The sequence below is a fragment of the Ascaphus truei genome, chromosome 2, assembly GCF_040206685.1.
Source record: "Ascaphus truei isolate aAscTru1 chromosome 2, aAscTru1.hap1, whole genome shotgun sequence".
Taxonomy (NCBI): Eukaryota; Metazoa; Chordata; class Amphibia; order Anura; family Ascaphidae; genus Ascaphus; species Ascaphus truei.
The window spans coordinates 40478095-40504654 of record NC_134484.1 but is presented as its reverse complement, the minus strand read 5'-3'; the positions used below and the strand labels follow the sequence as shown (position 1 = coordinate 40504654).

Here is a 26560-nt window from a genome sequence, read left to right as displayed (position 1 = left end):
ATAATTTGATGCTGGAAATGATTATACCCAAAGCCACTGGTGCTAAAAAAAACCAAAAATAAGATTATACACAAACGCTAAAATAGAAAATGTCGCCTCAAATCAGTAAATGATAATGAAAACCACATAAACATATATAGACATATTAGATCATTAATGACCCCACAATGTAAGCAAGCTCTAACCCCAGATCCCACCACATAATTTGTATTAAAAAGAGCGGGTTCTGGGGTTTGAGCTTGCTGGGTTGGTGTGCTCGTTAATTTTAATTTTCAACTGGTATCAGTTGGTGGAGGTTAGTGCCCCTCCACCCAGGGTTTAAGCTCACCCCACCCCACTTTTAAGTAGCAGGTTTTTCCATGTACCTATGCAGGACATGTCCACTTAGACCACTCTCCCTCCACTGCAGAGGTAAATGAGAATTTTCACAGGTAGTGTTAGGACCTGCGTACTGGTCATGCTGTGAAGTGGCTGCAGGCTTATAACGCTTTGGCCAAATGGTTTAACTAAATGACGCTTACTTATGAGAATACCAACATTGAAGTATTTACCTACTGTATGTATTTTGTCACATTGAATGTAGCATTGGGTATTTTTGTCTTTTGATGTATATGTTAGATCATTAGTAGCAAAGTTTATCATGGATATAATTACTGTCTAAAGTTCAAATGTAACCGTTCAAAATCGTGAAGGTGCTGCTGTCTTCACAACAAGAAGATATACCGACTCCTCCATTAGAACTATAGAGAAAAATAGAGCCCAAACTTCATAGTGTAGTATTTCATTCCCCATCAAATGAAGCATAAAGAGTAAAACTCATCCACGTCTGAATAAACAGCATGAAGTATAGGGCTAGTGTGAAGCATTGGTAGCGTCTCTGGAGTCCTAGATCCTCATGGAGCTCTCTTTTGGCCATTTGTCTGAAGGAGCAGTTGTCATGGGAGACGAGGGCTATTAACACCTTTTATATCATATGATTGAGCAAGACAAGGCGGTAAAATAAATTGTAATTTATTACACGAAAAGACATACACACCATGGATCACCACACTTACTGGGATCTGGGCTAACGAAATAAACTTTCCTAGAACTAAATGTTAAAAACTGAAGTCTGTACGAGTCCTTTCTAATGACCGGGAGGAACTCACAAAAGTCGGCATGCAATTCCAGACGCGACCGCTACATTCCGTTTTCAGAACATGGCCCCTGAAAATTTCTTGAGTTGAAATCTCTGAAGCCAGCTCGCGTCTATTCCTTCCAGAGCATCTTTAAATTTGCCGCTGATGCTTTGGCGCTTGGAATCTGAGGTCCTGATTGGCTGCAAGGTTTATTATAGGTTTTGAAGTCCCATTCACAAACCATTACAGCCAATCAGCGTGTGGGAATTTCCCTGACAGCCTATCCCCAAGTTGCCGATATTCTGATGCTGAGTGGGTACCTCTTCCAATTCTGCTAAGGAGCATGCGCCAACCTGGCACCTCTGCCTCTTAGCATATTGAGCCCCTTGCTGTCCCAGGCTTTGCAAAGTCTGGGGTTGGGCAAATGGTTGCCGGATAGCCCTTTGTTAGACCAGGACTTGGGTACTCAAGTATAACTGCAGTACTCCTCCTGTTCTAACACCTTGGCATCCCGGAGGCTTTCAACTCCGGGACCTAAGCAGACTCAGTGGCACCAAGCCTGGTGGCCATCTGGGCTCTCAGATCCCCGGACTTGGAAATCCCACAGTTCATTCACAGGCTACAAGTATATACACTTATCAAAAATAAATGTCTAAGTCTCCTTTTCTGGTGTCAGGGATAGAATAAGAATATATACTCTCTACTCTTACTAGCCTTATCCCTGCCACACTGTATAAACTTGAATTTATTTTTATCCCATAAATAAAAGCCTCACAGCTTTATCACATAGCTGGGGAACCCTTGAACCCCTATACCAGGTTCAGGGTGACTGGGCATGAACTGGGCATCACTCTTTATGCTAGGGACCCCTGTACCATTCTGCGGTTACCATGATCCCCTATGCTCCATTTTTACCTTTCTGGTCTGTGCTGAAGCTGGGAACCCTGGCGGTGAGTCGCAAGAACGTTTCCAGGGTAGGGTTTTGACCAGAGCACTGTGCTTCAATGTGCCCGAGAATCTTACCTGATTCTCTGGTACATCTTTGGGGTATCCCGTAACTCGGGGACCCCTCTACATAGCCACAGGCTGACAAGATTTTCTCTGCAAAACCCACCCTGAAACTCCCAGCCCCGCAATCTCTGCTGGCTATCACTTCTGGAAAGGCAAAAACACAAAAATAATGTATTGTCGCATAATTTACACACAGTCACAGTTATGCATATATACGACAGTCAGGTCCAAGAGCTGACACTCTAGGACCTTAAAACACGGATATGGGGTAACCAAGTGGGCTTAACCTTTATTATTGAGCCTGGTTACCCCCTCACTGTCACAACAGTCTGTGGAAGGAGCAGAATGGAGAATCTCTGGAGCTTGGTCCGTCAGCGTGGTGATGTCACGATGCATACCTGTGGTGTGGAAGGACTGGGATTCCGTGCTGACAAAGGATTCCGAGATGCTAGCAACGCTTCATACTAACCACATACTTCATGCTGTTTATTCAGACGTTTGTGAGTTTTACTCTTTATTCTCCATTCTTTGGGGAATTAAATACTATACAGGTGGTCCTTGGTTATCCGACGCAATGCGTTACTCAAAATGGCGTCGGATAGCGAAGCGTCGTAAAGCGAATCACATTTTCCCATAGGAACACTGTTTAACTCAAACGTTCTGTTCCTGAAGGCATTTTTAATGCTAAAATACACAAAATATTTTACTCAAGCAATAAGATATGCAACACACACATAGATTATGATGTAAACATTATATTTATTGATTCCAGAACTGTAAAATAAAACTATATTCTGTACAGTAATGTACATTATGAGCAACAAAAAAAAACATCAATTATTAGAGGAAGAGGATTGGGGGATATCTTCAACGGATAACGGACTTCTTGGAGGTGATGTAGGTGGACTTGAAGGTTTGGGCCTCTTGAAGAAGCTCTTCAATGAAGTCTGGACAGACCCTTTCATTTTCTGCATGTAGATCTCTCTATAGCAGCTGATTTGGTTGGACACCCCACGACTGACTGAAGAGCTGCGTTCAATGTTGGGGTCATTTTCCTCAAATATGGCCATTGCACTATCAATGTGCTTGAATGCCGCAGCCAACATTTTTGTTGACAAAGATTTACATGGCTGCGCCACTTCAGCAGATTGTTGGGCCTCCTCTTCAGCAATTTTTTGTTGTTCAAATTGCAGCAGGTCTTCATTGCTCAACTTGTTAGAATGTGAGGCGAGCAACTCCTCAATATCCTTGGTTTCCACCTCCAAGTTGAGATCTCTGGCCATTTGCACAACAGTTTCTGTAACCTCTGCAACAGTCTCTGTAATGCCTTGGACATCTGACACAAAATCAGGGCACAAATTACGCCAAACTCCATTTAAATTAGATTGTTTGACCTCATTCCATGCCTCTCCGATGTTTCTTACTGCATGGAGAATGTTGTAACCTTTCCAAAATTCTTTCAAGGTTGGACCTCCTTCCACATCAGTTGCTCTGATGGCCTGGCCAAATGTTCGCCTAAGATAGTAGGCCTTGAAGGAAGCGATAACCCCCTGGTCCATCGGCTGTATTAATGAGGTGGTGTTGGGGGGCATGAACACCACCATGATGTTTGGATGGTGGTCATCCAGCTACACGGGATGGCCAGGAGCATTGTCCAGGAGCAGCAATGCTTTAAAATCAAGATTCTGCCTTATGCAATATAATTGCACAGCTGGAATAAAATGAAGCTGGAACCAGTCCTCAAAAAGGTTCCCTGTTACCCATGCCTTACGGTTGGACTTCCAAATCAGTGGACGTGTGCTCTTTGCCCTTGAATGCCCTAGGGTTTTCTGCATGATAAACAAGCAAAGGTTTTAGTTTGAAATCACCTGCAGCATTTGATCCAAGCAGAAGAGTAAGCCTGTCCTTTGCAACTTTAAAACCAGGCATAGATATTTCTTCTTTTGCAAATAGCTTCTGCTGGACATTTTCTTCCAGTAGAGCCCAGTCTCGTCAACATTGAATACTTGATGAGCGCAATAGCCACCATCCTCTATAATTTGGCTAATGTAACAGGGAAGGTTTTAACTGCCTCCTCATCAGCACTAGCAGCTTCACTGGTCACTTTAATGTTATGCAAGTTTGCCCTCTCTTTAAACCGCATAAACCAGCCCTTACTTGCAGTGAACGTTTCCTCAGTGGACCCTTCTCCATGCTGTGCTTAATGTCCTCATAAAGACTCAAAGTCTTCGCCTGAATTAAGGCTAAACTAATGGGCACATGATGCTGGGATTGATCTTCCAGCCATATGATGAGGAGTTTTTCTACCTCAGCAATATGTCCAACACGTTGCCTTATTGTTGTACCTTGCATAGGAGCTGAGTCTTTAATCTGTTCCAAGATTCTTGCCTTATCTTTTATAATTGTCACAATAGTTGTGCGAGGTATATCCAAGGCATGTCCAATTTCTGTGTTCGTCTCTCCTTTCTCAGAGCGCTTTATAATGTTTTGTTTGGTCTCCAAAGTAATAGATTTTCTAATCCTTTTTGGAGCAACAGCACTTTGCTTTTTGCTTTTATCAGACATGGTTAAGGGCCTAAAATACACCACTAAACCTTCACACAGACTGTTATGAATGATTTCCCGGACCTGCAGCCTTCTGATTGGGCAATTGTATCACTTTTGCAAAGCGTCGTAAGAGCGTCAGATAAGCCGTTCAGGCGTCGTTAAAAACGACCATAGGGATGCATTGAATAGCGTCGGAAAAGCCGTTTGTCGTAAAACGAAGCGTCGTAAAATGAGGACCGCCTGTACTATGACGTTTGCATTCTTCTATTTTTTTCTATATACCAGTAGATAGATAGGTCACATATCTATCTGCTCACTCATTTAGATTATAAAATGAATGTAACATTTACAGTGAGGCATGCCACAGTGCCTATGTAGTTGAATTAAAGGTTCTATCTTTAGTCACCCTCACTCAGGTAAAAAGTTGAAAATCAGACACTTCCTTACATGCCATTCCATTTTACATGAATAGTCTGCCCAAGCAGTTTATATTTTTTACGTGGACAAAACAGATGGGCTTTTTGAGAACGTAATAATAATGAACATTACGCAAAGCCCTTGAAAAGAAAAAGACAAACTAAGCACTTTTTGAAAAATGAGACACCAAGTCTACGGTACATAATCATCAGTGGGAATGACAATAGGAGTATGCTGCTTAAATGGGAAACGAGATGGATGTTCAATTTGGACTAACTCTCCTAAGGGGCACAAGGAGGGACCCTCATACTTTTCTATCATTTTCGGTTGCTGGCTACAACTATTTCTTACAACATAATTGCAGGTGGAACTGTACCATACTTTTTGACTTATATGCCACGAATATTAATGCATAGACCAAGGCTCGTAATCTTGTCTCAGTCTCCACCTCGAGGGTTTTATTTAACCGATCATATGAACTGGTGCCCAGTACTCAATATTCAGGGTAACCATCCCATTCCATACACACCATCCAAGGATTTACTGACCAGAGCCCTTATCGTACCTCTATACTGAGTTGGTTCCTGCATTACATAGTCTCAAGTATTTAACTACTGTATGCCATATCTTCCCTTATTGTACAGGACTAACAATTGTGTCTAACTTATTCTCAGATCTCATATCATATCTTATTCCCCTCCTCACTGTGTCGGCGATCTTGCATGTACCCCCCCTTCACACCTCCTCGCTCTCCCTTATCCCCCCCTATCCCCATGTATTTCTCTCCATCCCCTGTCTCTCACTCTTCCCCCTCTCTTCCTCACTGTCTCTTCAACCCCCTCTATCCTCTCACAGTCCCCCCCTCCGCTATCACTCAATTAGCTCCCTCTCCCTCATTGCCACTCGCTCAATCCCCCCTCCTAATACTCATTCCATCCATCCCCTCTGCTCACACAATCCCTTCCACAATACTCACACAACCCCCCCCACACACAATAATTACTCCCCACAATAGATGCACAATAATAACCCCCCACAATACCTAATTACAAGACAGTAATACCCTATCCCCAAATACATATAACACTACTCCCCAATCCCCAGATATATACAACACACACACTTACCTTGGGGATGTTCTCAGGCCTCTGCTGCCCCCGCTCTGCCCAGCTGCTATGGGCGTCTCTCCAATGCCGGACTTCCTGCCGTGAATGCCTCTCTCCCCCGCGCCATGTCTCTCTCCCCCGCCGGTGCACATTGGAAGCTAGGCCCGTCCGGAATTCGAGCCCAGCTTCACGCACCCACAGGAGAGAGTCAGGCCTGGCAGGTGTCCCGGCATGGGAGAGAGGCACGCACCAGCTGGGGAGAGCCGGGGCCTAGCGCTAGGGTTGCCAGGTGTCCAGTCTTGAACTGGTCTTTCCTGTATTTGGATACTCTGTCCCGTAAAAAATGAGAAGTAATACTGAACATGTACAGTATGTGTCTGGTATTACCTCTCTGAACATAGTGACCTGACCAGCTTGGGGGAACAGAGCTGTTGCAGGGCAACTTCCTCCATCCTGATAGGCTGCATTACCCAGCAGCAGCCAATCAGGAGGAGGTTTCAGGAGCCTGAGAGTGAGGCCAAGCAAAGGGGGAAACAGCATGGATCGGAGCTCGGACAGAGAGAGGTGTGTGTGTGTCTCGAGTACATCGCACATTTCACCATTGTGTCCAGTATTTTTGGAGATGCCACCTGTCAACCCTATTGGCGGCAACCAGAGACCCGGTGGCCAGAAGCAGAAGTTGGGTCTGGCCAGGCCCAACTTCCAGTGCAGGCCGGCAATGCCCCCCACAATCACCAGGCCTGGGACACTTGTCCCGGCTCTCCCCCCGTTTCGGCGGCCCTGCTCATCATTGGAATTTGAAAGTGAAGTTTACTCCTTGTCCTCTTGTAATCTTTGATGGTAGATAGACCAGAGCTTTAAATACAGACAGAACATTATGTATCAGATACTGCATCTCTAGATTCCGCATGCATTATTTTGCTGTGTCATCCCTCACTGTAAATGTCACATTAATTAAATAACCTAAATGAGTGAGCAGATAGATCACCTACATATATCTTAATCTTGTCAACTATAATGTGTTGGATTTAATTACTAATGTCTATGTTCAAGCTTGTCAATTTAAGAAATATTACTGTCGCTTTCACTTTTTATTTACACTGTAAATGTGCTTCCATTTGTTCCTTCACAACGACAGCTAATATTCCTCTCTTAGTCAGGCTCTGTTACTATATACTAATAATAATGTGTTTTTAAATAACTACCAATGCAGGCAAACATTTCTGCATCAAAAAGTTCACATTCATTAACCAGGTAATAAGGTCTGGGACTCCAAGGTGCAGATGATCAGAGGTCGGTTAAACGGTTTACAGTGACTTTACCCCCATTTAATGTATCGATAGTCATGACGCATATCCACAAAGGTGATTAACATTACGATGCCCTCGCGTTAACCAGATAAATATCAGATAACTAACTTTTAACGGCCATCTGGCTTACGCATATGCAAATAATATGCTAATGAGACGTTGATCTAACATCGCATGTACCCACGAACCTTCTTTGATGTTAGCGCAGGGAAATAACGTTACGAGAATTAGGTCAGACCAACACCTGCCGTTACTCACATCCAGACCATGATTATCATAGTGTTATTTCTGGGAATAGCCTACAACGAAAAAGGGCAGGTCTAGAGTGGTACCCAAATGATCGTACCGAATATAGGACTTAACCATTTAATTGCATGTGTCATACAAAGATATACAGTACACTACCGACACACTTTATTGAAGTGTGGTCGGTACCGCAAGCCGGGAAATCTCCCGGCTTGCTAGTGGCCGCCCCTCGGCGTGCCGCGCGTCATAGACGCGCGGTCACGCGTCATCGGGAGCGTGCGCCCCCTGCACGCGTGTCCAGGGGCTCCCCGAGGGAGCCCTGGTGTCCCGCGATCGCGGGACAGCGGCAGGGGGTTCCGGGGGACCCGGCGGACCCGGCAGCGGTAGGGAGAGCGCCCCGATCGGAGGGCGCTCTTCCGCTGCTTTGGCGTGCGCCCGTCACACTCGGGCGCGCGCCAGGCTACTGCTGCGGCACAGAACGGGCAAATGCTCGAATAAACTGTGCCGCAGCAGTATGTTATGGATCATATAAATGTCTGAAACACATCAAGAGATGCATCTGATAACGTGTCATGAAGTTCATGTAATAAACTACACTATGGTTTTAAGTGATTAAAGTGAATGTAGGATATGTTTGTCTGGCCTAATGTGGCATATAATCTTGAATGTATTAAGTATGGTTGCAAAATAATGTTTATCCATATTATGACAATAAAGTACCAAGAGACAGACGTTGGGTACAAAACGTTTAATCACACACGTTTTATTCAAAACTTTTATTCGCACACAGTATATTTGCTCTGGGGATCCCTTGCTTCCCAAACAATGTAATAAAAATAAGAGGTGGGAAATAATTGAGTAGCTGCAACTGCACCTTACAATGTGGATTCAGTATATTGTTTTTAAATTGCAAGTTCTAGACAATGTAGACATCAATGCACAGAGGTGTAGCCAGGACATGCTCACTGATTGTGAACCTAACTAACGCCACCACCCCAACCACTGGGCAAGTCTACACAGAGACATCCTCCCAATAACTTACCAGAGCAAGGAGGGAAGATAGGAGTCACATCAGTCCAGTGGTTGCAGTGCTACAATGAATTTTGGGGTGTGACTTTCTGGGGTTTGCAGGACAGTAGCAGATCAGGCCTGATTATTTATTATTGAGCCTTGCCCTAGCTACACCACTGTCTACAGTTGTAGTACTGTTCCCGGAGTCACGTTACATCTGAACAAAAGCACTCAGATTTCTTTAAAGGGGGCAGTGATATATAAAATATCTCCTAGTTCAGTCCGGGATCCTCGCAAAAGAATAATTTAAAATCTGGAAAAGGGATTACATGGCTAGGACACATAGTACAACAGAGCGCAAACAGGGGCCCAAATGGTGGCAATGCAAAATCTATATAAAGAGCAAGGTGGGTATTAAAAATAATAACTTGCATGAAGCGGGTGAGATTCATGCACAATACGAATCCTAAAGTTAAATGGGATATCGGGAGAATGCCTGTCAGGTGCTCGTTCACAGACCGTGCATGAAAAGACAAAGTACAAGGGAAGAAGGCAAAGTGTAAAACTGTATTACACACAAACAGAAGCTGTACAAGTTACACTCACAATTAGCCCAAGGGGCAGGCACAGATAGACCACAACGGGTCTCACATGAAGATATCTGTTCTGTGGAGGCTTGAGTCCGAGTTTCGGCGTGTATTGCCACTTACCTATTAGTTCGAAGGTAAACATTGAATGGATTGTTGCCAACACTACCTCGGACTTACACAGGCAACTACCATCAGGCCATAGATAAGGACAACTAAGACAATACAAGCATTCATTCCAAAGAATACCTTGTGAAATGATCTAGAGTAAATACAATATTTGACCTAAAATTATCATAAGATTTTGAATGAATGGCTTTCAAAAAGATATCCCTTGACCTTAGACCCCATTGTTAAGCTTATGTTTGTTCGGTTTGACCAATGTGTTAAACAAAAGTACAGTATGATAACCTTTCACTGCTATCTGCTAACTACATTGTGCATTGTGCATTGTAGGTGGCTGAAGGGACTTGAAGATGACAGTCAGGAGACAGATGTCCATTACAATTCTTTGACAGGAGAAGGAAACTTCAACTGGCGTTTTGTGTTTCCATTCCATTACCTACCTGCTGAAAAACAAGTGGTGGTTACTAAACGAGAAAACATCTTTTCTTTGGAAAAGACAGAACGTAAAATACCAGCTGTGCTTCTTCTCCAAGTCTGGGATTTTGACAGACTTTCCTCTGATGACTTTCTGGGTATGTACAGTAGTACAGTAGTACAGCTGTTTGTTGAGCCATGTACAAATCTCACATATGTTATAAACATGCCATAGCCTGAAAATACTATTTCTTTTTTGGCAAGCGGTACATGGAGGTAAAGTTACCTTGTTCAATGTCTAGGGATTTAAAATATATATATATATATATGACCCCGAGGAAGGTCCCGTTCCGGTGACCGAAACATTGGTTGCAGTGCCTCTCTTGTCTATAATACAGACTTCATTTTGGATTTAACCTTCAGTGTGCTGTCTCTTATTATCGGACACCCCTCTGGTAATTATACATATATATATATATATATATATAAAGCAACTGTAAATATTACTGTATGTTCATTTGCATGTCTTAGACAGGTCTGCAACCCTGTCTTTCCCCATGGTCACCCAGCATACAGCGCTTCCACTGCAGCAAGGGATTCTGGGAAATGACATGCAAATGAGCACTCAGTGCCACCTTTTGTCTCAAGCTCGTGTTACACAAGCCAATCCTCAAGCCAATGCATGCCGTTTTAAACACAGCTTTTAGACAGAGGCTGGGATGAGATGCAAAGCCATTAGACCCACTCACATACATGTTTCAACCTTGATGGGTATCATCAGTGTGAGGCTGGTCTTAATGGCTAGAGCAGGTTTGAGACTAGACTAGGTAATCACCACTGTCATTAAGGTTATGGTGGGTAAAAAAAAGTGACAAAAACCCTCCACAGTAAAGCATAAAGCAACTGTAAATATTACTGTATGTTCATTTGCATGTCTTAGACAGGTCTGCAACCCTGTCTTTCCCCATGGTCACCCAGCATACAGCGCTTCCACTGCAGCAAGGGATTCTGGGAAATGACATACAAATGAGCACTCAGTGCCACCTTTTGTCTCAAGCTCGTGTTACACAAGCCAATCCTCAAGCCAATGCATGCCGTTTTAAACACAGCTTTTAGACAGAGGCTGGGATGAGATGCAAAGCCATTAGACCCACTCACATACATGTTTCAACCTTGATGGGTATCATCAGTGTGAGGCTGGTCTTAATGGCTTAATGGTCTTAATGGCTAGAGCAGGTTTGAGACTAGACTAGGTAATCACCACTGTCTGGTCACCAATGCTGGGTGACCATGGGGAAAGACAGGGTTGCAGACCTGTCTAAGACATGCAAATGAACATACAGTAATATTTACAGTTGCTTTATGCTTTACTGTGGAGGGTTTTTGTCACTTTTTTTACCCACCATAACCTTAATGACAGTGGTGATTACCTAGTCTAGTCTCAAACCTGCTCTAGCCATTAAGACCAGCCTCACACTGATGATACCCATGAAGGTTGAAACATGTATGTGAGTGGGTCTAATGGCTTTGCATCTCATCCCAGCCTCTGTCTAAAAGCTGTGTTTAAAACGGCATGCATTGGCTTGAGGATTGGCTTGTGTAACACGAGCTTGAGACAAAAGGTGGCACTGAGTGCTCATTTGCATGTCATTTCCCAGAATCCCTTGCTGCAGTGGAAGCGCTGTATGCTGGGTGACCATGGGGAAAGACAGGGTTGCAGACCTGTCTAAGACATGCAAATGAACATACAGTAATATTTACAGTTGCTTTATGCTTTACTGTGGAGGGTTTTTGTCACTTTTTTTACCCACCATAACCTTAATGACAGTGGTGATTACCTAGTCTAGTCTCAAACCTGCTCTAGCCATTAAGACCAGCCTCACACTGATGATACCCATCAAGGTTGAAACATGTATGTGAGTGGGTCTAATGGCTTTGCATCTCATCCCAGCCTCTGTCTAAAAGCTGTGTTTAAAACGGCATGCATTGGCTTGAGGATTGGCTTGTGTAACACGAGCTTGAGACAAAAGGTGGCACTGAGTGCTCATTTGCATGTCATTTCCCAGAATCCCTTGCTGCAGTGGAAGCGCTGTATGCTGGGTGACCATGGGGAAAGACAGGGTTGCAGACCTGTCTAAGACATGCAAATGAACATACAGTAATATTTACAGTTGCTTTATGCTTTACTGTGGAGGGTTTTTGTCACTTTTTTTACCCACCATAACCTTAATGACAGTATATATATATATATTATGAATTCCTCAGAAAAAAATGAACAAACTGCAGTATTACGACCTCAATATCAAAGCCCTTGGCTATTTCAAAACATAAATGCCTACTTAATACTTGAAGTAAGGTAACAGGCTGCATACTGTACCTGTTGCCAAGATGTGATGGTGTACATGAATAAATGGAGCTTGTTGTTCTTTATGGAAACACATACAGTAACAGGTGAAATGGATTCCAATTTGTAACACTGGAAATGGTGATTGTATTCTTAAACACAAATAAGGCCGCGGGCATGGTCAGCGCTTAGACGCAGACCCGCGCTGTGCCGCCCTCACGCGTGTCAGTGAGCCCCTGCAGCCGCAATGAGAGCGGCTTTAGCAGGGGCTCGCGCACGCTTCCGCAGGGGTGCGGAAGCATAGCCGACAATCAAATTTTAGATTACGCGCAGGGCCGGTCACGTGAGCGGTTCGCCCAATGAGTGCGAACCAGCTCCGTGACGTCACTGGCCCGCCCATAGACACGCCCCCAGACAGCGCGCGTAGTAAGGCCAGGGAAAGCACCCGCTTTCCCTCAGCCTCCGCGCGGGCTTAGTGTCTATGAACTTAGCCTAAGGGATAACTTTGTGGCTGAATTTATATAGTCTAAAGGAGGTCAGTGGACATTTCTGACTAATTGCTGTGCGAATAGATGTTTCAGACGAATTAGAATCACCCCCTTAGTGTTAATTAGTATGGTTGTTACAGATACAATATTAATGATTCCTGAATGTATGTAAAAACAATTCTGTACTGTACTTTTGGAACTGGCAATTTAATTATTTTATGACCTTTAATTAGACTTTAGAAAGACATATCTTTTTTTTATTCACTATAATCATTTCATATTGCTTTCAATTTAATAGACTGTACTGGAAAATGTAATCCAGACAATGAACCCAAACTCATTAATAATCCAAATCTGCATAATAATTTGTTTATTACTTCTAAAAATAAGATGTTAAAATATGAATGATCTTGTTTGTTTCCCCAAACAATGAGCATGGATTAAATTAATATATAATAACATAAAGTATGTATGTACACTAACTAAAAGAACCACAAACATTTCATGTGGAAGGTTTAGCGCACATAACTTTTCACATCTAAAAGGTGACCACTTTTTTCAGCTTGATATGGATACTGACAGAATAAAACACAAGACTGCAGCTTTCGTCACGCCACTAGGTAAATGCTGATAAGAGAGCGCAGTGAGGATGAATATTAATTGCTCATTTGACTCAGTCTCACACTGATTGATACAACAAAAGACAGAAAAGCCCAAAGCTACATCCAATATGACAAAAATACACAGTGAAATACCTATTAATCTCTTGAAAAAGGGTCATTTAGTTATAGCGCTTTGGCCAAAGGGTTTAACTAAATTAGCCTTTTTCAAGAGATAAATAGGTATTGCACTGTGTATTTTTGTCACATTGGATGAAGCTTTGGGCTTTTCTGTATTTTGTTGTATACATTTAGCCACGCCCAGTAGCACTCCTTTTGACACTTATATACATATACTGTATATATTTTGTGTTTTTTGGGGGGTTTATCAGCGCTTGATGGGTATCTGTGTGTTTATTTTCTCACACTGATTGATGACAGATAATATCTTTAATCCTTATAAATGAATCATCTGGTTCTGTACTAGGGGAAATCTAACAATACTGCACATGAGAAATTGAACCATTAACCATCACAATAGCCTAGGTAAAGATTTTCTGTATTGCTGAAATTGATTTAAAGGCATGTCCTGCAATTCAGGACTCTTTGGTCCTATTCCCTCCTAAGTACAGTGCCCTTTAGTACACATTGACGTTAGTTCACAGAGTATTATTCTGTGCTTTTATCATATTCACTGAAAAGCATTTTATTCGAATATACTTTATTGTTATCTGTTCACTTCTAAGTTATTATATTCACTTATAAACTATTATATTCACTTAGATTTACATTTCTCAAGTGTGGATTACGCTTATATTTTATTTATTTCTGATTTGACGTTCATTTAATGGCACCTGAATGTATTACTGTCTATACCAATTCATTATACACATTTGTGTATTTAGGGGAGGGGGGCAGGTTAAAGCACCCCAGATATAGACTTGGAAGCTACTGCGAGACAAGTGGGACAGAAAAGCACACAAAACAACACAGTGTTGTAGTACCCTTAATTTAATATGAGAATACAAATGAATAAAATTGATTAAAATTGTAAAAAAAATTATGACACATGTGTAATGGATTGGGGAAAATAAGGATAAGATGAAGGTACATGGATTAATTAGTGCATTAGTAATTAGTGCAATTACGAGATGAAGTCTGAAAGTCAACGTATGAGCTCAGGGTCCCAACTGTCTAGCAGCCTGTAGCGTTCTCTGCTCTCCGCAGCGCTCCAGCGTCCCACTCCACTTAGTCCGTTGTCAAGGGGGTGTCAGCGGTGGGTGACATCACTCGGCTTGGGGCTCGGGACCGCTCCGCTCTGCTCAGCCACTGCTGTGACAGGCAGGATCAGCTGTTGGCAATAGCTTTGTTGCTTCCTCAGCGCTGCTGTGTCAGACCGGATCAGCTGTTGGCAATAGCTCTGTAGTTTTTCTCTACGCGTTTCGTGAGACCTAAGCCCGCTTACTCAGGAGTATTGATAGTCTGTCCCTCTGAGGGGCGCTTTTTAAGGGCTTCCAATTAACCTTACCAAGTTAACCAAAAGGCACTTAACACATGGAAGAGGGGCACTTAAAGAGTTGACATATATCTAATTCTATGCTGATAGACTGAGCCAGCTGTGCTGAAGCTGGGATATCCTGAAAAACCCGAGGTGCTGGGGGGCTTGAGGACTGAATTTGAGCTCCCCTGCCTTGTACGATGACGTTGAGTTTCTTTATACACTCTTTAAATTAGTTCAAATCTGCAAAGCATCACACTAACCCAAATGTTTATTTTCTCTGCTGCTTGTCCTGTGTCCTCTTACAGAAATCACCTTCAAGAAGGCCCTTCCTTATGCTACAGAGGTGTCTCAAATAAAGTTATACAAATATTTAAAGGGCATCGCAGTTGTATAGGAGCATATTAATTTGTATAGCTTGATATCGTTGGTATTTTTGGGGGATGGTTTGTATTGGTGTATATTAATATTAATGCTTTCCGAAGTAGTCATATGAAGTACATGCTATGGCTCTGAAATGGTGAATGCAAGACAGAAATTAATTATAACAAGTGCACTTTATCGAACAAAAAAAACAAACCTTAGCGGGCTTTGATAGCGGTACTATGTCCTATTCTACCCTAATAAAACACAGACCCATTATGGTAAACGCATTGTAGTATTGCACCATGGGGTACCACACATGGGCCTGATTATTAAAGTCATCTAGCTGCAGAACTGGTGGTAAATCTGCTACAAAACAACTCATTTGGTGTTTTTAGAGCAAAATGTTACATTGCTTTAATAGGATTTGTTTTAGTTTTTGTTTCCGGATGTGCCTCAGTTTCTCAGCACTGGAATCTCAGATAAATAGCTCCCCGTATCAATGTAGGGAAAGTATTTCTCCCTTTCATACTTCCTAATTGCTGCACGCTGTGCTTTATCAGGCTCTATGGAACTGAATCTCAATGCATTTCATCGAGGAGCAAAGAACGCAAAGAGCTGTGACTTGGGAATGGCTACGTCTATAAAGGAGGAAAATAGGATCTCTATCTTCCAGCAGAAGCGGATTCGAGGCTGGTGGCCTTTCGTGAAATCTGGGGAACTCACTGTAAGTACTGTCAACCTGGGTATTCATTGTGTTTGTAGGCAGTGATATATACAATCATTACATTATGATCTATCACGTCCTGTAGAAGAAACTGTTGTTCTCTTGGATCATTATGAGTGGCAGTATGGGGTCATTACAACTGATAAACCCTCACATACGGCACAGCCCATTGCATCTGCTTCTTGTACAATGTGTGTTTTCAGTCTCGGGAACGATGCTGTCTTAGGCCTGGGACATACTAAGTTTAAGCTCGCTGAGGCGGGCTGAGCAGATGCACAAAGCCCCTGCATCTGTCATCAGCGCGGCTATAGTTTCCCCCTCCGTATGCGCGCTGATGCATGCGGAGGCTCAGAAACTTTGCCGAGACAGTCAGGTTTCAAATTTACCGCTCAGGGAAGCGGAGGAGCGATCACGTGACCGCTCCCATCCAATGAGAGCAGGGGACTAGGCCCGCCTCCCGCTCCGCCTCCTGACATGCCTCCGCTCCACCTCTGCTCCGCCTCTGCCCCGCCCCCTGAGCGCGCTCACTGCCTCGCCTACAAGGACAGAGAAAAGCTCAATTTTCAGCAGGCGAGGCAGAGCAGGAGCGCGGCTCAGCGCGGCTGAACCCTCTATGTCCCAGGCCTTACAGTAGGTACTTGTGTGCTGGCTTAATGGGGTCATTTATGAAAGTCTTCCAGACTATGAAAAACTATTTTTCTGATCTAGCTAAATGCTAATGATGTGCCTGTGTATTGTGTGCTCTGTGGCTGCATTCTGTTCTGCGTTACCTGATTTGCATATGTTTTTCATGTCATATATACATATATATATAGGGTAAAGTTGAAGCAGAGTTCCATTTAGTCACCGGAGAAGAAGCTGAAAAGAATCCAGTAGGACGGGCCCGTAAAGAGCCAGAACCATTAGAGAAGCCAAAGTAAGTGCTAAGCTACTTATAGATTATATACGATCCTTTAATGTGAGGAGAAAAATGTGTCAAAAATTCTTTGTGGTACGTTGAACAAAATTCGAGTTCCGGATGAGTCCTCGAAGGCGAATTGGTCAGTAAACATTTGGGGCAGATGCTCCTAAAACTGCTGTCATTTCCCTGTTGCCGTCCCTTTCTGCGCATGGCATCCCACCCGCCGACGAATGTTTATGCATTACATACAAAGGTGCAGACATTCGTGCTCGAATAGTGCCTTCGTGCAGCAATGTTTTAAAGATTAAAAAAAGAGAGGCCAACGTGTCGATTGGAAACTGTGAATATCTGCGGCTGCGAGGAAACGCCACCATCGAAGCAAATTCTAATGCGAAAAAATGTTACAGTCTCGAAATATATATATATATATATATGTATATATATATACAGTGTTCGACAAACCTATACATTTGCACGCCCCGGGCAAGTGGATTTAACATTGTGGCGAGCTCCTATTGGCCCAAGCAGCACACGTGTGGTACTAGGTGGCGAGTAGATTTTTTTGTTCGGCGAGTAGATTTTTTGGTGATTTGTCGACCACTGTATATATATATATATATATATACACTACTACTGAGGAATATTCTTAGAAGCAAGTTCAATGCATTATGGTTTCAAGGCATACGTTGTAATTAGTATGTTGTATCCCCTAAATATACAGCAAACCATTAGCATACAACATAGTAACAGCCATCGTCCATTTGTGTATTTCTCTTTCAAGATTATTTCGTATTAAAAAAGAAAGGGTAAAGTCAGATAGGCGCGATGGGGTCTCCAGCTCCAGCGCCAAATGGAACCTACACAAATATATATTCAGCTCATCAATGCGGAGGCCTGAGCTCAGTTAAGCTGCGGCCAGGCAGGGAACTGGCGCTTGTGCGCTGCGCCCTGCTCGGCCGGGCGATTCGTGGCCGGCGAGGCGTGCGGTCGCCTGGGGGAGCCGCCACGACATCACGGAGCTGGTTCTCCCTCATTGGGCGAACCGCTCGCACGACGCGCTTGCGAGTGGCAAATTCAAATTTGCTTGCTCTAAGCGCCGAGCGAGCACAGCCGCCTGCTCACGCTGGCCACACGCATTGCTGCAATGTGTTTCGTCGCGGCCAGCGTGAGCGCGCCCAGCCGCTCAGCGCCACCCTGGACGAGGCCTAAGAGCAGTGTTCCCGGCTTAGGATATTTTACATGAAGAATAGAGGATAAAACAATTCAATGTGATGCCAGAAATCAGCTCTCCTCTCTTATATGTGGCCTTCTTTAATATGGCCCCTTCATAAAAATCTTTTTGTTTTGTTTTTGGTTTATAGATAATAAAGCAGCCTTTGATTACCTTTTTTAAAAACAAATTTCCTAAATTGCTGACCGATTCGTTGTCCTGTGATCAATCAGCAAAGATCCTGTTTCCCAGGGTTAACTAAATGGCTGCCTTTCAGTTTCAATCAATCCTTCTGACCAGTGTAACTCAGCAGCCACAATGTATCCTTATATTACTCAGGTAACATTATCTGTTGTTACAGTTTGCAGCACAAACTGCTGGGAACATTTGCAACAAATTATCCCAAACAGGAAAGTGTTTCAAAGATCTTGCACTGCTGCAGAAGTGGCTAAAACCTACTATAGAAATCAAATGATGCTCAGTTTATTAAGACTCATTAAAAATGGCATTAAGAGTTGAATTTAAAATAAAACATTTTAGTAAGTATTGTCTAATACTACAGAACGGATTTATTTATTAAAAACCCATCCATGTAGGATTTGCTTGGATTGCTCCTTTACTTCGCAGTTACATTGGAGCTAATAGACCAGAACAAGTTGTCAAGTCCTGTTATGGACCATTTGTTGCTCTTGTGATGCACAATCAGACAGCAGATGATGTCTTCATGCTTCTATTTCCCCCGCCGCGTGTCAGGAAAGATAAAAGAAAAAAACTCTGGGCTTTTGATTTGTTTCATTTCGCTGAACAATTCAGACTGATATAAAGTACTGTAGCAAATCGGCATGGAGCCAACAACAAAAACTGCTGCGGCAATCTCACACAGCCTCAGAGGGGGTCAAGAGATTGGATTCGCGTGAACAACACTCGTCTTTTCATCACTCAGACGTCTCGCCCTCGCTGTAGGTGAATGCGGTTCTGATGTATTTTTTTAATGTTCTCAGCTTCAGAGTTTTTATTTTTATTAAAGCAGTGCAATTCAGTGTTGCCTCTAACATTGCATTAGTATTGCTACATTTCATCAAAAAGTGATGCGTTTAACCTTTGTCTGTATTCATAACTTGAAAGCTTGTGTGGCGTGTCTGCATAGCAATACAAAAATAAACAGGGGAGGGGGGGGAGGACTTAAGAGAGAGAAATATGTATGTGCAGCCAATACACAATAGTCCAAACAGTATTTAAACAGAATTTCTCAGTAAGAGATACAAAGCATCTCTTCTCACAAAGCTCTTAATTAAGTAACTTCCATTTATTAAAGGAACAGTGGAGAGTGTGTGTGTGTAGATAGAGAGATAGATAGATAGATAGATAGATAGATAGATAGAGAGATAGATAGATAGATAGATAGATAGATAGATAGATAGATAGATAGATAGATCGATATGAGTAAATCTTATTACAAAAGCCTGTGCATTAATCCCCAGTGTCTTAACAAGTACTGTACTGGCGTAATAATTAAAACTTCGAGCTTTCATAGGCCTTACAAGGTGTTATACCCAGCCATGGTGCAAGAGGACGATAAGAGTTACTGTATGTTTTCATTATTTGGCACCTCATTCATTATTACTGTAGCTGTTAACCTAACTTAGGGCTGGGACCCGCTGCGCCCGGCGGCGGGCGGCCGCTTGAGCGTTCCCCACCAGCAGGGGAATTCTCCCGAGCCGGTCCCAGTCCCCCCTCACTGCACAGCTCACTACACGCTGTGACGCGTCAGCCGCCAGGGGATTCAAGAGAATTGTAATCCCAAGCGGCGACACGTCACGTGGTGTGGCTGTGAGCCAATGAGATGGGGAGGCTTTGGGGAGCGGGGAGGAGAGTGTGGGGGGAAAGCAGCATGAGTGCCTGTCTGTGTGTGTATGTGTGTGCCTGAGTGCGTGAGTGCCTGTCTGTGTGTGCCTGAGTGCGTGAGTGCCTGTCTGTGTGTGTCTATATGTGTGCCTGAGTGCGTGAGTGCCTGTCTGTGTGTGTGAGCGGCTGAGGAGTTGAGGGGCTAAACAGTTGAGGGGCTGAGGGGCTGAACAGTTGAGCTATTATGGAGTGGTTGTATACTACATGTACATTCATTAAATAAATGCAACATCAAACAACTTAGACAGTGTCTATCAATACATGGTTGAGGGGCTGAGGGGCGGTCCTGCCCCCTGACGTCATGGCCGCGCCCCCCCACCCGTTTTGGCCTACGCTCCTCCCCCCTCCCCCCCCCCCCGCTTGCAAAAATGGTCCCTTTGGACCGGAAAAAGCCCCAAGTGCCTCTCCACACGCCGCCTGTCTGCAGTGCGGGCACGTGGTCTGAGGCAGCGGGGCCTTAGCCTTAACGTCACATTAAGCCTTGCCGCATATCTTCAAAGACTAATAGCGTTTCATTAAGTCATGTTTTATTTTATAAACGTAATTGCATTAACTATAACGGCCGTGATAATGAGAGGCAAATAAGATGCAACAGAAGCATTTGCCCTAACATCGCATATTCACTAAACAGGGCCAGTATAACCGGTAGGTGATCGCCTAAAGCAGGAAAATTTGGGAGGCAGCAAAAACCTGGGGATTCCATGTAGCAGCAGGTCCACAGACAGAGGGGGGGAGGGACAGCTGGGACTACGGCCTGTTGGGTTCATGCAGGGACGTTAGTCATAAACTTGACATTGCTCCCATCCAGACCCTGAAATAGGGCTTTTTCGATTGGAGGAGGAGGAAGAAATTCCTGTGAACAGAACACACCTAAGATATCTGGAAATATGCTAATTCAAATATGCAAAATGTATTAAAATGATAAAAATGTGCATATTCCCAGGTATCTTTTTTCTCCCCACGTATTGTATAGAGAAGACATGTCAATGGGTACTTGAGTTGTCCTCCTCCACCTCTGCCTTCTGCACCTCCACAAACACCACCACCAAAAAAAAAGTAATTTTTCAGGGTTTGGATGTAATGTGACATTAAGCCAATGCCATTGGGATATAAAACGGCTGTTGTTTTTTGCATATAGTTACAGATGCAGCCACCAGTATTAGAACACTTGCCTGGGAAATTCTGGGAAATTCTGGGGCAGTCTCACAGTAAATGACTCAACATTTCTGTGAGATTCTTAATGGCCCATCGGATTAACAAAGCAAGGGGGGAGGGGAGCAGTAACAATGGGTTAAAATCGTGTGTTAATCCAATGGGCCATTAAGAATCTCACAGAAATGTTGAGGCATTTACTGTGAGACTGCCCCAGAATTTCCCAGGCAAGAGTTCTAATACTGGTGGCTGCATCTATATCTTTGTGGATGTGTTACCTCAGGGAAATTAATATATGTTACTGTTTTTGGTAACATCCCATTTTGAGCCCTGATTTAACTGAGCTTTGTGGATGTACCTAGCTGGGATACAAGCGGCAAGTGTATGTGGCCCTGGAATATTTTATGGCACGTATACCATAAAGTACACTATGGTTGCTATAACCTCTTGTTAAAAAGTCAGATTATTCATTCTTTTGCAAATGCTTGCTCTACCACCCTGAGGAATTCAAGCAGAAGTGTAGTTTACCCCCTTTTACTAACAACTGCAATCTGTCATCGGAAGCTTGTGTTAATTCCATGATCTTGTATTTTATTAATATATTCCCTTTTTACTTTGCTGGTGCTGATTTCAATCTGCTTACATTATTTATTATATAGCATTTCCATATAACTAAAACGACGCTGGCAGAGTGGGGTTTAAAAAAATAAGGTAGATTATGCATTTTCACATGCAACAACATTATCATTTACAGCAGATTCCTGCCACTGGCTGACATCTCTTCCCCGAGCCCCATTCCGTAAAATAAATTTTCTGGAATTACAGATTACAGTAAATCATAAATAACGCACAGATTAACACACTACTAATATGCAAACATCCACTGTTAGCCACATGACATGTAGGGTGTTTTGCAAAAAAAAAAAAAAAAACAAGCTGCACTCACAAGATGGAAAAGAGGCAAAGTGCAGCTGTTAAATGCACACCTAAATTACCCAGAACACCCTGGGTCAAATCGAGTATCTGTGTTGGTGCCAAAAAGTGATTGATTAGCAACAACACTCCGCCCACAGCAACACTCCACCCACCACAACAGAAAGTGACATCATGCCTACAGTATGTTGCATCTAAACCCCTACAATACCATTGAGCATTAAAAAAGACTCATCTCAAAATTAAAAGTGGAAGTGTATAAATACATATCAGCATCAGACAATTTATTAAGCACTTTCAGGACAGCAGCGCAGTAAGTTGGTATGAAATGGTTTCTGGCACAAATGTGCTATTCTCTTTAGAGTTGGTTACAAGGTTGCTTTTTCGATTTGCTTATCGTTGTATTTTGTTTCATATTCACAAGCTTCACAAATGTTGCCAAATTCCGCTAAAATTTGCCAGTATATTCGCCGACTGTTTTTGCTAAATATATTGCCAACGTTGGTATCAAGGAGCTCTCTCTTAGTAAGATATGCAAAGGGGGGGGGGGGGGGATTTCGGGGGAAATATTTAACGTTCTCCACATTCATGAACTTGAGAGCAAAGTTTTCAGTGCCTTCATCCGTTGCCATCTGTAGGGAAACTGAAGGTCTTGCAGAGCATTGCTCTTAAACACTAAAGACATTAATAACATGGGGAATTAAGCAATTATACTGAGTTTTTTTGTTCCTTAAAAGGCTCTGTAAAACCAAAGTAATTTGACAGCTCATTTGGTTTACAGAAAACTATATAATTCACTGAGCCTTAAAGATTGAGTTTTATATTTAATTTGAAATATTTCTTCCAACAAATCGCCTTCAAAATTTGTAACTGTAGGTTATTTCCAAGTGTTACTTTTAATTTGTTCTCTGCTGGCGGTACAGTACAAGTCATTGTGAGGGTTCCACGAGTAAATGGTTAAATGAAGACAGATTCTAGTATACTGATATTTTATAAAGGTCATTTTTTTTCTTCTCAAATTCATATTAATGTACCCAAATAAAGGCCACAACACATTGAAGTCCATTCCCCTCGGGAACAAAATAAGTCTGAATTTAATGACAACTATACTTTACATTGGTTGTGTGTGGGTGACACTTTCTTTCTGCCGCTACGGATCAGGGAGCACAGCTTATGTGACATGTCCTGAAGGAAATTGGGTTCAGTAATTATTTGGGTGATGGAAAGTAGTCTGTGCGGGTCTTCAGTGTGGAGCTTAATTGGAAGAATGTGCATAAAAACACATGTGCCAAGAGGATCAAATTCGGAATCACTGACAGCTATAGAAATGCCTACTGTAGATGTCTACTTGAGAGAGAATTAATCCCTGTGGTGTCACTTGCAGTGTTTATTCTTGCCCATTGGCCCCTTACTTCCTAGGATAGAACAGGGGTGCGCAAACTGGGGGGTCGCAAGATTTTTCAGGAGGTGGCATGGCGGTTGCAGAGGCCCTGCGCTCTTTCCCCAGGGCATTTAAATGAATGCCGAGGGATCGCGTGAGGCCTCTGCACCTTCACTCACCTTGTTTTCGGCGACGCATCGCCATGGCAACGCGGCATCACATGACGCCGTCACGAGACGCCATCCCGTGACGTCAGGTTGCCATGGCAACGTGATGCCGCGTGACCCTGCGGCGTCATTTGACACCAAAAGCCGGAGAACAGGTAAGGGAGGGGGTGGGGGGGCCGCGAGCAGGGGGGAAGCAGCAGGGAAAGATTATGTACCCCAGGGATAGAGGACTAGGGCGTCCACTGGTCTTCCTTTTTTGCAGATAACAACCCCACTAATTTAGGTATCTATGGTAGGTGCCTTCTATCGCAGATGTGGTACTCTCAATTTCCCTTGTATCCGAGCTCCTTTATTCCTACACCTCTCAGCATAGTGTTTGTAGTATTCCCACTGTAAATCTGCAGATTGGATAAAACATGCTTATATAACCTTTAGCTGCACTGACCTATCATTTTTGCTTTGTTTTCCAGTCGGCCGGACACCTCCTTTTCATGGTTCGTGAATCCTTTCAAGTGTCTGTATCACCTTATTTGGAGGAATTACAAGAAGTACATCATCATTGGGTTTATATTCATTGTCCTTGTTCTCTTCCTCGTGCTGTTCTTCTACACGCTGCCTGGTGCCATCAGTCACCGCATCCTAACAGGCTAAAATATCCCTCTCTATTCCTACTGATTCCATCAAAAGCATCTCAGAAATATTGATTGACAACTGAACTGGGCACATGGTGTTAAGGACATTATTTGTGATTCATCAATAGCCAGTCCTGTGCTGAAAATGTTTGAAATGACTGTGCTTCATCCACCAAGAATCTAGTAACGTGCCCTGGTCAAACACACTTCAATCAATGGCAATCCAAGAAATTGCTTTTAGACAATCCACTGCCTATGATTTTGACCTTATTTTGATCTTGCGTGTTATTATCGGGGCATATCACAAGTGTCTAAAAAGTCTTCTTTTAGTGTCTTTTTTTTTCATTATATATTTTTAATTTCTTGATTTTATTTAGAAAATTGCATACAAATCAAGCTTATAATACATTTTGGTATGAATAGAACATATATCAAAAACATTTTCAAAATTCAACCGGGTCAATAGTTTCCCTACAGTATGCGATAAGTCAAACTATACAAAGTTCAAATGTACAGAGAACAGCAACATACAGTATGAAAAAAAAGACGTATTGTAAATGATATCACATCCTGTTTTTTAGGCCATTAGAGCTGTATACTGGATGGCAAACAAAGATTGACTTGAAAAACACAATTAGTCTGTGTGTCCGCTCAATGAAAAATGTACTCAAGTCAATGGGAGTTGGCGCCCGTTCGGGAGCGTTATCACATAACAGAGCTTCATGAATCTGGGGGTTTGTGTCAATATTGCTCCAAAATTACCTTTATATCTCTTCCCCCCAAAATATCTATCCTAAACCTGATATACTGCCAGGGGAAATGCAAGATGCTCCGATAACAGGTATTAGAGCTCCGTCAACTGCCATGCAAGTCAATGGCACTTAACACTGATCAACCTCCAATACCAATAATCGGACCTTCTCGATTCTCCCCCTTAATCTTTTCTCAGTGCTTCTTTTCTCATTTAAATTTGAGAGCACAAGAGGCCCTTGGTTTGTACATCACTCTTCTGAAGAGAAGGTGAACTAGGAATATATACCGTATTGGGCCGAATATAATACGGCCTCGCACATAATACGACCCTAAAGTTTTGAAGGTGTTCTACGTGAAAAATAAAAGGTGTTAGGCGGTGCATATAATACGAGTACAGTTTTCGGAAGGACATTTTTAGGAAAAAACATAGCACTATATTCGGGCCAATACGGTATTTTAACAATTCTTAACATTGTGTGTAAATTATATTATTACAGATAAACTTTACAGAATTTCTTATGCTAGTTCAGAGTGATTTCAATGTAAAAATCTTAACTGTACAAAAACCCCAGTAGTTGTGTCCCAGCTGTGGATCTGCGATCACAACATTGTTATTTTTTATGTTTTTGCCTGTGTGGGCACTTTAATCACTGTGACAGCTTTATATGACGTGTTCCTATTGGGCATTACTATATTCAATATCTGGTTATTACATAATATACATTAAAATATTTTTCTCCTGCTCTTCAAAGTGTGTCTTTATTTCATTCCAAATGCACGCTAAATTTAGACAAGACCAACCAGAAAAAAAGTGTTCACATTTCCTAGATATTGATATAATTCCCACATTATCTGGGGATGCTTCTCAATGTTGGCTAAAATCAGATCACAAGCCATTTATTTGAATTGTAAATGACCTGTAATCAATATTAGTTAAAATTTAGAGATGGGTAAAAGCGGGTGTGTGAAATCAAATCTTTACATTCGAAAACCAAATAGAAAGCCCAAAACCCTAAAGATTTGTAGAACCGATTTTAAGAAACTAAACCCAAACCCCCAAAATATTTAGAACCAGAACAATATTTCAAGGTGTTTCTCCCCATATATGTTTTTATTTTTTTAAATAATTGAAAGTTTTTTAGTCACATTATTTTAGTCTTCTAATTGTTGTTTTATTTTAGACACTTTTTATGTTTTAATTTTTATAGCATTTTCTTGTTCATTTTGAGATACCCCCCCCCCAATAATTTGGTATAAAAATACAATAAAACGCCCAAAATACAAAAATGTTTTAGAAGTAGAACCAAAACACCTGTGAGTGACCACCCTCAGGTATAATATTATATTAATTTCTGCAGTAAAATGTTAAACCCTATTTCAAAACTGTAAGTTTCTTCTTTACTGCGTCTGAAATTATATATTATATATATATATATATATACTAAGTATAGCAAATGGAAATATTACTGTATGCTCATTTGCATGTCTTAGACAGGTCTGCAACCCCGCCTTTCACCATTATCACCCAGCACTTCCACTACAGCAAGGGATTTTGGGAAATGACATGCAAATGAGCACACAGTGTCACCTTTTGCTTCAAAACCATTTTTAACA

General features: G+C 42.4%; 1 protein-coding gene across 4 annotated transcripts in view; it reads left to right on the top strand.

The window, feature by feature from the left end:
- Nucleotides 1-25685, top strand: part of FER1L6 (fer-1 like family member 6) — a 215154-nt gene extending 189469 nt beyond the window's left edge. For all 4 annotated transcript variants that reach the window (XM_075582218.1, XM_075582211.1, XM_075582212.1 and 1 more), the window contains exons 38-41: nucleotides 9810-10051; nucleotides 15749-15912; nucleotides 16728-16828; nucleotides 24032-25685. In XM_075582218.1, coding sequence (XP_075438333.1) covers nucleotides 9810-10051; nucleotides 15749-15912; nucleotides 16728-16828; nucleotides 24032-24212 — 688 coding nt within the window. In that variant the 3' untranslated portion in view covers nucleotides 24213-25685. The remainder of the gene's footprint in view (nucleotides 1-9809; nucleotides 10052-15748; nucleotides 15913-16727; nucleotides 16829-24031) is intronic.
- The last annotated feature ends 875 nt before the right edge of the window (nucleotides 25686-26560 follow it).